The sequence below is a fragment of the Staurois parvus genome, unplaced genomic scaffold, assembly GCF_062004578.1.
Source record: "Staurois parvus isolate SC_StPar_1 unplaced genomic scaffold, SC_StPar_1.0 ptg000671l, whole genome shotgun sequence".
NCBI classification, from domain to species: Eukaryota; Metazoa; Chordata; class Amphibia; order Anura; family Ranidae; genus Staurois; species Staurois parvus.
Window position 1 is genome coordinate 2,701,237 of NW_028318467.1, and position 13,280 is coordinate 2,714,516.

The window sequence follows — 13,280 nt, forward strand, 5'->3', positions numbered from 1 at the left end:
CACATTTGCATGGGCCCGGAAGCCCATTCATTTGAATGGGCTGTCGTGCCTGTGTATGCTGCAAAAAAATGGGGCCACAAGGAAATCGCATGGTGCTTTTGTCCATGCGATTCCCTGTGGTTTCCGCACGTACAGCAGGTTGAGTTGTGTGGGGGTGCCATTGGGAATGGAAGGCAGCATTATTTGGCTGTGGGTGGTTGTGGGTGCAGGTATAGCTGCAACTCCTGCACCCACAACCACCTCGCACAGTGTGAACCTAACCTTAAGAAGGAGAGGTGTGTGGATATGTGTTGTGTCTTTAAAGACAGGCTTAAATTACACCTGCAGTCAGACACCTAAAGCCTGAAAATTACTGGCCTGTCAATTTTTTTACATCATACACTAGGTTTGCTATACAAAAGCATACTTGCAGTATTTTCATTACCATATGCAAACTATTTTACAATAAAAAATTGAATTTCACCTTACTAAATGCATTGCTGCATGTATGAGCTTAATCTATCCCACATAGGTCATCTCAGGAGTTATCACTCCTTACAATAGCACTTTTTGTTGTTCCATTCATCTCTGCTTTATATAGGAATTTAAGATGAAATCTACTTATATAAAGCTGTTGGCCCTTCTAGCAATCATATAAAAAACAATAACACAGATGCTGCTGCCATGCTTCAGGTTAAGGTGGTACATGGTTGCGCTAGTTTATCAATTCATGGTTTAAAGCATATCTAAACCCCACAAAAATGTAATATAATACAGCATTTAGATGTGGTGGCTGAATTAATTTTATTTTCAGGCATTTTTTAACTTTATTTTCACCTGGCAAACCTGCCAGTATCACAATTCTTGTACTAGGATGACAATGCTTACCTACTGTACTGTATGAGAAGCAGTGTTGTCACCCTACAACAGGACCACAGAGCAGCTCGCTTCTCTCCAAAACATAGGGGGAGGTGATTTGTAGTTCACGGAGGTAACTGGGAACAATAGAGCTAATAAAAGTCATCAGAACGTATTATACGAGTTATCAGCTTACTAAATTTTTGTCAGGATCAACAGGTATATATTTTTTTGTTTTGCACTTATTATTATACAGGATTTATATACCGCCAACATGAAGGCAGACAGTACAGTTATAATACAATTTAATATAGGAGGAATCAGAGGGCTCTGCTTGTTAGAGCTTACTAGGTGGGAGGGTCAAGTGATACAAAAGGTACTAGCTGTAGGGGATGAGCTGATGGAGAAAATAAAAGTACAGTTGTTAGGTGGGGGCAGAATAGGCTTCTCGAAAGAAAAGGGTTTTCAGGGATCATCTAAAAGCAAACAGAATAGAAGACAGACAGATTGGGGTAGGGAAATCCATAGGATGGGAGAGACTCAGGAAAAGTCCTGGAGGCGAGCATGGGAGGAGGTGAAGAAGGAGCTAGAGAGCAGGAGGTATTGGGAAAAACAAAGTACAGTTAGGTTAATATTTTGAGACTAGGTTAATGATGTAGCTGGGGGCCGAGTTATGGATGGCTTTATAAGTTGTTAGTATTTTGAATTGAATTAGTTGGGTGAGCGGAAGCCAGTGGAGGGATTAAGAGGAGTAGCAGACACTGAACATTGGTAATGTGGATGAGTCTGGCAGCAGCATTCAAGATGGACTGAGGGGGGATAGCCTATGTAAAGGTTATCCACTGAGGAGGGAGATGCAGTAGAGATCAAAATATATTCTATTTAACACACCAAAAGGGAACGAATAAGAGAAATTCATTGTTAGGGTTTACATGCACTTTAAGGGCTCATTCACACTAGCGGATGGAGGGGGTATGCTTTTACCATCCCCCAACCGCTATCCCTTTTAGCTGCATGTCAAGACCACAGTGCTTTGCTACATACAAAGAGTGCGTGTCTAAGCAAAAAACAGATTCAGTACATCTCTTCAAAATATGCATATTTCCCTGTTTGATCCCTTAAAACTACTGCAAGTACAGAAAAATGCCTGTTGCTCTGCCAGAAATTCTCCAGCAGAGGAGAATTGTGGCAGTGCTGGCAACATTGTTTGGGAGAACCCCTTATCTTACAGATCCAATCTTTTCAGTCTTCCACTAACCCACTCTGCTCTGGATAACAATGGTGTGCCCACACCTCTAGTTGTATTAGGCCCCTTTCATATGGGCAGTTAGATTTCAGCTTTTAGCTGCGGTTAGAGGAACTTACCGCAGCTAAATGCAGACAATGCATCCCTATGGCTCCATTCACACACTGCGTTTAGCAACGTTTTCATAACATACGGTTTTATGCATTTAGGAAAAATAAAGTTGACAGTATCTAGGAGCGATGTACCGCAGCTATCTGTACATAAACACAGTTAAACGCAGTACAAAGAAAAAATAAGTAAACAGTTGCATTAAGAAAAGGCAAAAATTTACTACTGCAGCTGCATGTAAATGTAGATAAACGCGATGTACAAACGCAAGTGATGTGTGCCAGGAGTGTTGGAATTTCAAAATAAAAAAAAACCTGCATTTACAAGCGGCAGAACAACCACCCGTGTGAAAGAGGCCTTATTCATAACATGCAATAAAGACCATATATAGCAGGTATAGGACCTGGTGTAGGACCCAGATACCCAGAAAGCCACAGACTACTTTATACTAAAATTACCTGCCTAATAAAAAAGTGTATGTGTACATGGCCTATTTAGACGTAGCTGACGTATATACCATGATTTTACAATGCATCTCCCATATGTTTACCATACATTCATTCTGACTTCTATAGAGTAATTAAAACAAAGCACAAATTATCAAAAGCCCATGTACTTTAGTGCTGGAAACACCTGTGTCTACCACACACAACAGGCCTTACCCCTTTTATAGTCAAGGATTCCCTGGGTTAGATCACAGTATTGTGTCTCATCATAGAGGCTGCTGGAGAGGAAAGACAACGCATAAGTGACATTTTCATGAAGACTGATAAATGTTAGGTTTGTGTCAAACAAATTTGCTTTAATGAAGTTATAAATCTTTCATCAGATCTAAAAGGCGTGGTATCTGCCAAAAACGACATCCGAGTAGAGATTGTTCATAAAGAGCCAACGACAGGGCGAGAAACTGAGGAGCATTCCAGCATGAAACAGCTGATGGTAAGATACTGTGTTGGTGTGATCTTTGGTGCATGACAGAACAAATATAATAATGTGACATAATACAATATCTGAGATGTGCTGCAACTCAAAGCAGATCTTGCATGAAAATTGACATTTTAACAGTATAAGATATAATAATACTTTGCTTCAGCTTTGTGGAGCAAGTGAGATGCGTAAAAGGTTTATTTGAGGTATTTCACTTATGAATAACCTGGACAAGCCCACTGCATGGCTTGTTTTTTTTTCACTGCAGCTTGGCATGTCATAATGCCAAAAAGATAAATAATCCAAAACTACTACACCCTTTCTATTTAACCTGTTAACCATTGTCAGCGAAAGTGAAACAATATCCCAGATTCTGGGTTGTCTCCAGAACAGGAACTGTAGGGAAATCTTTCATAGGGGACACTAGTTCTGGTAACCTTTGGGACAATGAGAGAATTCCCTCACTTTGTTGGGGTTTCCTATGACTTCCTGTTGTGACTATGGGACAGGAAGTGAATGTACCCAATGGTACACATATGGCAAAAAAACAGGTGTTATAACCCTCCTCTACTCTTTCCATGCTAAGAAAAAGTTTTGCCTTTAGTTCTACTTTAAGGATCTTCAAATATATTCATTTTGGAACTCCACTACAGGGCAGCTCAAAATAGAGCCACAATGAGAGTACAAATAAATCCAAACAAACACATCCTCTCTTCAGTGGTAGCCAAATCTGAAAAATATGAGCAATCCAGACATCAACTGCCTTTCATCTTGGCATCATACGCATGCTGATAGAACATCTTTCATTCCAATTCTATATCTATGCTGTAATCTCTCAGCCTAGAAAACTAGGACCAGTCCATTAAAAAGATCTTTGGCAGAGAGGTTAAAAAAAAATCAGCCTTTATCTACAGATACTCTGCAAGTTGTGTAAGGACACCTTGAAACCCAGTGTTCTCAGGATGTGGATAGTTAATGTAAGCATGCTCACCACTCCCAGTACTATACCACGCCAGGATTCCAAATCTAGACATTCTACAAATACAGGAATTATCATCCACTTATATTCAATGTTTTCTTTAGTTAATTGAAGGCTGCAGAGTATGGAAGTATACGCCTGCACTACTGTATCCAGGTGATAGCAGCCAATCAAGAGATCATTATGTAAAGAGATGCATGATGAGCCCAAATCAAGAAGCATTATGAGAGGCAGCAGAGAATCACTCTAACAAGCTACAAGATACTGCCTGTGAACTTTTCCTTGCTATTTTAAGTAAAAGGAGGAGATGTCCTCCATGTACTTTTACCATACTGAAAATGCTTGAAACCCAACTCCTGCTTAAAAAATTGTTCCTATATAAAGAAAAATTATAAAAAACAGTTTTCATTGCATTGTGGAGCTGTCCCCACTTTAAGCCTTCTCAGCCACTTGTCTTCTGATTTGACATCCAACCCATTTCCTGTAATGGGATGGTATCAGATGATATCATCAAGAGGCCCTGGACTCACAAAAATGCTGCCGTCTAATGGCCAGTAAAGAGTTGCTTTAATCAATGGCACTACATGAAAGGTACCTCCAAATGCCTAGAAGACAGGTTCTCATTCAGCTCCTGGGGTGCCCTGAATCCTGGTTCACACTGGTATTCAAATATAAATCAGATTGCCTGATACTGTGGCCCTGACTCCTAATTCTCACTATTGGCCAGTAAAGCTGCCTATCACAATAACGGACGAGTATTACTGTTAGGCTACGTTCACACTAGCGTTGTGTGCAGGTGGCAGAGAGGCGTTTGGGAAGCATTTTTATCGCCTCCCAAACGCCTTTGCCAATTCTGCACATTACAGCACATGGTGCTGTTCTAACAGGAGCATTTGCATCGCGTTGTATCACGGCAAAACGGATGCCTCTGGTCGAGTCAGGAGGCGTTGAAGCCTCCTATTCCAGTCTATGGTGCTGCTCTGCAAACGTGCGGTTGCGGGGCGTTTGCGGAGCGGTAACACCATTCAAACTGCATTATAGGCGTTTGTGGGGCGTTTTTAACGCTCGGCAAATGCCTAGCAACCTCCGCTAAGCCGCGCATGCAGCATTTGCGGAGCGTTTGCCGAGCGTTATAAAACGCTCCGCAAACGCCGGACCAACGCTTGCCAGACGCTATAAGGGCGTTTGGCAAGCATTGGTAAAACAGCCAAGTGTGAACGAGCCCTTAGAAGTTAGGTCCAGGTGTTCAGTCAGCTTTGCTATTTGCACACCAGTGCAATCTAGGATTCCAAGCACTTCTGAAAGCTAAATTTAAAAAAAAAAAACTAACTTACCATGCATGCAAATGGAAGTTCCAAGTTAGTAGTCCCACTTGCAGCTGAGTTTCTGTTTTCTGTTACAGTTTCAATTTAAAGAACTCTGCAGTTGCTTTTTAGTTTATGACCATTGAACAGCTAAGAGAGGAAGACATTTGATCCTTAAGGTGGTTCTAAAGGTAAAACTTTTTTTACCTTAATGCATTCTCTTCATTAAAGTAAAAAACATTTTGCCAATTGCTCCTGTCGTTTTGGCTCCTGTTGCTGTCAGTCAAATCCTGTAAGCAGAGGGGGGGGGGGGGGCTAAGACACACTGTGTGTGTCAATGAAAGCGCAGAGCCTGGCTCGCATAGTAAGCACTTGCTTTGAGGGCAGACACAGTAGATGAAGAGCCAAGATCGCCAGCGGGGGGCCCCAGAAGAGGCAATTCGAGGCTGCTCTGTGCAATACCATTGTGAGTATAACATGTTTGCTATTTTAATTAAAAAAAAAAAACTTTTGTCTTTAAAACCACTTTAATGAGGAAGGATGTTTTGGCTGCTAATTGGTACCTCTCCTGCCCTTATTCATTTGAGTTTGCTGTAAATGTACTGTTATCAGGTTTTAAAATAACATTTGCCTAAGTTAACACAGAAAGAATTCTCAGCCATTCCAATACAGTGTAGAGGATAAAAAGAAAATTATTGCTTAACTTCAATGTTCAAGTTTTGATCAATCTGATGAAGTAGTTTTGTAACTTACAGGCTGATAAATGGTTTCCTCTTAAGGATAGAAATACAGGAAATTAAAGTCTCCCTGCTGGTGTTCATCTCTTTTCATTAAATCACACTGAAAACATTTATAACATTTATCACAAAGGTTTTAAAAAACTGATGTGACAGATCGTTCTATAACAGGATACGAATCATGGCAATCACTTATCGCACACCAATCTCACAAATACGAATGTAGATTTAAACACTGTCCACGCTGCATTAAAGATATTCAATGTACACATGCGGGCTGATAAACTGTTTTATAGGACCATATTAATTAGAGTCCGTGTTGCATAAATCTGGCTTGTAAAAAAGGGACTCGGCGGAGGCACTCTAATCTGGGCAGATTTATCCCTCCTTCCAACACATAAATGTGATTTAAACTTACAATAGTTTCTGATAAACGGTCTCCTCCCATGAAATGTATCGCTCTTTATAAACTTCATAGAGAAGAAATTAAAGGGATTCAGAAATCGAGGCTTTGAAACCTAATGTGCAGTCTGGCTTATGACTATCTATAGCAAAGATGTGGAATCAGGTAAAATGATAAGGTACTCCTTGGAGACTGTTGGCTACAGTGTAATATAGGATGAGTTCAGATAATGAGCTAATAATATAGCATGCAATAATAATCTGATGACTCTGTAATTAAGTAAGTATACAAATCAGTACAGAAGTTCACTTTTTTGTGATTACTTTGGCTGGTTGTTATAGTTTTTACCTTGGCTACTAATTATTAATACAGGACCTTGGCTGTCATGTGACTATATGATGACAAACCTGGGTAAATTCATGATAATAACTATAAACATAAGCCCTAAAGAAGTAAAAAGATGTTAAGGCTGACAAATTAACTGGAGTAAACAATGGGCTGGGGAATGTAATTCAATGGAACCATTAAACTTAAAGCCTAACTCCGGACACATTAAAAAAAAAATTATCAAAACTGACTGATAAAGAATTAATGTACTGATTTTGCGATGGAATGGGCTAGCACAGAGTAATATTCGGGTTACTCTCCAAGGTCCTGCAATCTTCCTCCCCACCAGCTCCGAATGTCACATCTGGTCAGCTTAAAGTGGAGCTCCAGTCAAATTTAAACAAAATAAAAGTCAGTAGCCAAAAAAACTGTAGTTGCTGACTTTTAAAATACAGACACTTATCTGTCCCTCGGTCCAGTGGTGTCCCCACCACAGCTGGTTTCACTGGCCATCTTCTTTCCCTGGCACCGACATCTTCAGTATGGGTGTCCACTGCACATGCGCTGCGCTTTGTGAATGGCCCCGTAGTCTCCTGGGACCTGAAGACTATGGGGATGGAGGTGGCCGCAGCGGAAGTGGGTTATTCGGAAATCCACCCCGCCCCCGCTCCCCAAAGATGCTAATCCTTAATGGAGAGCGGAAGACGGACCCTTAAAGCAGAACTTCCCCTTTTGTGTGGAGCTCCGCTTTAAATCACTCTTCATGCCGATCTCTGACTGTTCTGGTTATGGCCCCACTTGCTGATGTTATCGTAACTGCATTGTAGTCATTGTATTACAACCAACCACGTCTTCAGGATTGGTTGTGACTGCTGGTAGGGATGCCCACCTACCCGCAGGACTAGAGCACAAGGAGCTATCCCATCCACTTGCAAAAACAAGCTATAGAGTCTTCATGAGCCAAGGGCTTTGAATATTTTTAATGTGGCCAAAGCTAGGTTATGAGTAGCTTATTTAAAAAAAAAAGGAAAACATCCGGTGTATCCTAATATTATATTAGTATTAAAATTGTGTTCCAACCTGTATGAAGAATTATGACTCTGCCCTGGCAGCAAGGGGCAAGATCCCAGAGTAATATTAGAGCATAAACGATAACCTCCCCGTAGGAATAGTTTGCCAAGAGCTAGTCAAACCCTAGAGAATCAGTTGATGAGCTTTTACTAAAAAAAAGTAAAGATCACTTTTAAGAGTAACTCCTTTTGCTGATAAAAAAACAAACATTCAAAACATTCCCCTCTGGGTGATCTATGTACATTGCAGAGATTTTAACAAACTTTGCTGAAGATTCCTACCCTTTGTTATTCTGAAGGGAAAACTGTTGATTGTCTGTGTTCATGTGCAAAGTGAATCTGTATAGGAGTGGTTTCATAATTAACAGTCAGCTACTGCATCTGCAGGGCTCTAATGAGGAAAATTGCAGGGTCTGCACCCCTTTTCACTTTGGGAGTATCTCACAAAAATGACATTTTTGTTGCAAGGGATGACGAAAATCTGACTTGTATCTTAGTGTAGACCTCTGGGAAAATCTGTGGGCCAATCACACAAGCAGAAAATTACATTTTCATGCGCAATTCTGTACACCATCTGTGCACAGAATGCCTCCAAGTAGCCATATTGCATCACTTTTTACAGAAAATTACAACACTACTGAATGAAAAGGAAAGGTAATTTTTAACAACATTTAATTACAACATGACCTGAGTCACAATTGCAAATGATATATATATACTGTATATATACAGTTGTGTTCAAAATAATAGCAGTCAGACATCACTAACCTGATCAATCATTTTTGGTAGAAATGATATTTCTACATGGCAAATAATTTACTAGCAGGTGTAATAGAGTAATAGAAATCCAACAGACCCAACAGTCATGACATGCATGCTGCTGATTCTGTGTAATTGAATCACTAATTGAAAGGGGCATATTCAAAATAATATTAGTGTGGAGTTCTATTAGTGAGGTCATTCATTTTTTGAAAAACAGGTGGCAATGATTGTCCTTATTTAAGGAAGGAAGGCAGCAAATGTTGTACATGCTGGTTACAGTGCATTTCTCTCTGAAATTCTGAGGAAAATGGGTCGTTCCAGACATTGTTCAGAAGAACAGCGTACCTTGATTAAAAAGTTGATTGAAGAGGGGAAAACATATAAAGAAGTGCAGAAAATGATAAGCTGCTCAGCTAAAATGATCGCAAATGCTTTAAAATGGCAACCAAAACCTGAAAGACGTGGAAGAAAGCGAAAAACTACCATTTGAATGGATAGAAGAATAGCCAAAATGGCAAGGACTCAGCCAACAATCAGCTCCAGGAAGATGAAAGAAGGGGTAACGTTCCCTGTGAGTACTGTTACAATTAGAAGACGCCTATGTGAAGCCAAGCTATCTGCAAGAAGCCCCGCAAAGTCCCACTGTTGAAAAAAAGACGTGCTGAAGAGGTTACGATTTTTCAAAAGAGCACATTGACTGGCCTAAAGAGAAATAGCGCAACATTTTGTGGACTGATGAAAGTCAGATTGTTCTTTTTGGGTCTAGTGGCCGGAGACAGTTTGTCAGACGACCCCCAAACACTGAATTCAAGCCACAGTACACTGTGAAGACAGTGAAGCATGGTTGCGCAAGCAACATGATATGGGGATGTTTCTCATACTACGGTGCTGGGCCTATTTATCGCATACCAGGGATCATGGATCAGTTTGAATACATCAGAATACTTGAAGAGGTCATGCTGCCTTATGCTGAAGAGGAAATGCCCTTGAAATGGGTGTTCCAACAAGACAACGACCCCAAACACACCAGTAAACATGCAACATCTTGGTTCCAGACCAACAAGATTGACGTTATGGAGTGGCCAGCCCAATCCCCGGATCTTAATCCAATAGAAAACTTGTGGGGTGACATCAAAAATGCAGTTTCTGAGGCAAAACCAAGAAATAAAGAAGAACTGTGGAATGTAGTCCAATCATCCTGGGCTGGAATACCTGATCACAGGGGCCAGAAGTTGGGTGACTCCATGCAACACAGATGTACAGCAGTTCTCAGAAACAGTGCTTATACAACGAAATATTAATTGATTCAAAGGAAAGCAAAATCTTGAAACATTTTTCAGTTTATATAGTGAATGTTTGAGTTTGTAAAGAAGAATACAAACACTGCTATTTTTTTGAACAGTCTAATCAATTTTTTTAGAGGAACAACACAAATTTGATCTATTTTTCTTCATGTTTTGATTTGGAATAGAATGTGTAGTGTTCCCAATGCATTTGTGTGTATGGAAATAAAAGCTATTAGAAGGATTTTGAGCTTTATTCACTTTTTTCAATACACTGCTATTATTTTGAACACAACTGTGTGTGTGTGTGTGTATATATATATATATATATATATATATATATATATATATTTATATATATATATTTTTTTTGCAAATTTTTTTTCTCCCAAAAGTAGAGTTACCCTTTATGATTCAAGAATGATGAAACTGGATGGGCTCATTGCTGGAATGAATTAGGGGCCCATTTTATAAAGGCTGTAGGAATGTGTCTTTATAAAATGTAGATGATTTATCATGACTATAAAACCTTCATATTGTTCACCGTGCCTCATACGGTTAGAAATTTATTCAAAAACCCAGCCTAAAGAAGATTACCTTTTAAACAAATGCGACAAGTACTGTGTTAAGAACGCAGCTCTATAGAATATTGGCACAGGAGTAATAAAATAAGCAATATTAGAATCAAACGATAATACATTCTAAGTGGATTGTACAAAAAGGTTACAAGAAAGGTCCCACAGAGCCCCCCCTACCCTCTACCTATGCATTTCCATGCCATAAAACTGCACAATGGAAGAGAAATCACAATGCAATTGCATCGCCCAGCATTTAATGGCATGAGATCTTTATAAAGATTGTCACTTAATTATTTTTTCATTTAAAGCAACCTAGAAAACTGTTCTAGGCCTTTGAACGATTACCTGCTTTGAATGTAATAAAAAAGCAGAAATGCCTTTGCCAGTGATAAAGTGTACTGCTATAACCAGGTAAAAAAAGCGCTATAAAGATAAGTGTTACCATGGACATGATGGGGGTGGGGTACTGCAATCAATGATAAACTGGTACACTAAAAAGGATCTTCTATAGAAGTGGCAATATGGAATGGAAGATGTCCATATTAACCAATTGAATTGCAACTATTATATTGGTAGCAACCATGTTTTGGTGGAGTTATGCTTTAAAGGTTTCAGTTGAGTATTTTTTGCAACATATAAAAATGCAGCACTAATATATTACTCGACGCTTCACAGCATGTTCTAATGCAGATGAACTCTCCCCAAATTGGTCATGCAGGCTCCAATTATGGTTATTTTTCATTGTACACCACTTCTCCCTGCCCACTTCTTGGTTGAATGATGGCCAGCATCAAGCAATTCCTTTCTGTGAGCCTCTGTTGTCACTGACATGCCCCCTAGGTGTGCGTCATTAGGCCAGCCTGGACTCACAGTACTGAAATCTGCTCACACATCATTTTGCAATCACCCTTGAGTGCTGTAAAAAAGGATCCACTACTTTTGGAGAAGAGGAAAGACCCATGACACCAATAAACTGGCCAAACAAAAGCATGAATTAAGGTTAGTATTTAGGGAATTTGCTTTAACTGGGGTGGGGAAGTATGAAAGGGGGTGGGAGGCAAAGAGCTGGATATATGTTTTAACCTTTCCATAGACATAAGCAATCTGAAGGTGATTGTGAATTGAAGTTGAACATTTGTGCGCATAAGAAAGATTGCAACATGAAAGTTTGTATATGATGTTTTGCAGACAAATGTTGCCAAAAAAAAATCAATATGAAGAGCAAGAAATGTGGGGCTGCTTCATCAGACTGTTCATATATATCATTGCTACGATAACAGAACAATTGTACAGTATTGGTGTACATTTCCCATACCTGGAAGCATTAGTACTGTACTATTTGGCACCAATCCATGTGATTTGTTTAATACAGTATATAGTTTTACTGCTTATGGAACAAATGGAAAATCATTTTTACAAAACTGTTTAACATCTGTAGCTATCCTTACACTTTTACAATTACAAAAAAATTGTGTGTGTGTGTGTGGGGGGGGGGGGGGGGGGCTGTGCGCTGGCACTGATCCAAGGAGCTCAGTGTCCTGACTTCTGGATTACAGCACACTTCCAAGTGATTACACCAATATCAGGTCTGCCAAGTGCATTATCAAGATTTTAAGGTGTATTCATGAATAAATCTCATTATATACAGCGGGTCTCTTAATTACATGGATCGTGTCTCACAGTAGTGCCAGAAAGCTCTCTCTTGGCTCAGACCTGCAACAATTTTGCCAGTCAAGGCTGCACATTTCAATCTCCCAATTACAGAGGTATATGCACAAGTTTTGCCTTTAGAAAAAGTTTGAAGAAGTCAGAAATTTATGAGTTCAGGCTGGAGTGTCTGCTTTTGTTCTTTACCCTTCCTAAGCAATCTGGCACGTGTCCCTGCCCAGCGAGGCCCGAGATGGGAAGCCCAATATATGAAATGACTTTGCCCCTTCCAGGAAGGCTGGAGATGAGTTTGTAACTGATCTATACTTTTAATCACTTTTCCAATCTGTCATAACTGTGCACTGTGACAATGTCACTGCCAAGGCTTGATGGCCTGCATTTCAAATGAGTCAGCTCCTCAGACTGGATAATGGAGCAAGATGTGCCATCCCTTACATACTGACAGACACAGTTGCAGTGAATTGTGGGATATGATTCAATGCTAGAGATATCAGCAGCGAGCTAGAGCAATAGAAAGTAAAAGCAAGCTCTCTGATATTTCAAACTTTTAACAAGAAAAAATTGTAGAAAACCCCCAAAATGACTCAAAAAGTTGCCATACCCTGGTCTTTGTGTGACCTTTTTGACTTTCATTGACCTTTCCTTGCAGAAAATCCAACTAACGGTAAAAAACTAGATTGGCAAGTGACACCAATTTTCACTATAATAGATGTATTTCTCCTAAAGTGTCGCATTCATACCTTGTAAAGAGGTACAGGGTCAACACCAACACTGTAATGGTCCCTCTTGTTTTTCTGTTTACCTGGTTTGATTCTAAGATCCACACTCTTCCAATGCGTCTCAGCAGGTTGAAGAAATAAGCAGAAGGAGTATACACCCACAGTCGCCACGTCAGTTCCCTGACTATTCGAGACATGTTCGTGGATTCTGGGATTTGTTGTTTGGCTGTTTCTATGCCTTACACTGCTTTCTGCAGAGAACAAACTTCTGCACTATACAAAAGATATTTCCATGAAGAGTAACAATGTTTCTGCTGAAATGAACAATAGTT

The 13,280-nt window shown here is 39.8% G+C and overlaps 1 protein-coding gene across 2 annotated transcripts in view; it reads left to right on the forward strand.

The window, feature by feature from the left end:
• Nucleotides 1–13,280, forward strand: part of KIRREL3 (kirre like nephrin family adhesion molecule 3) — a 1,079,924-nt gene that overhangs the window by 1,036,577 nt on the left and 30,067 nt on the right. For both annotated transcript variants that reach the window (XM_089652098.1, XM_089652099.1), the window contains one exon: nucleotides 3,021–3,130. In XM_089652098.1, the coding sequence (XP_089508224.1) occupies nucleotides 3,021–3,130 (110 nt within the window). The remainder of the gene's footprint in view (nucleotides 1–3,020; nucleotides 3,131–13,280) is intronic.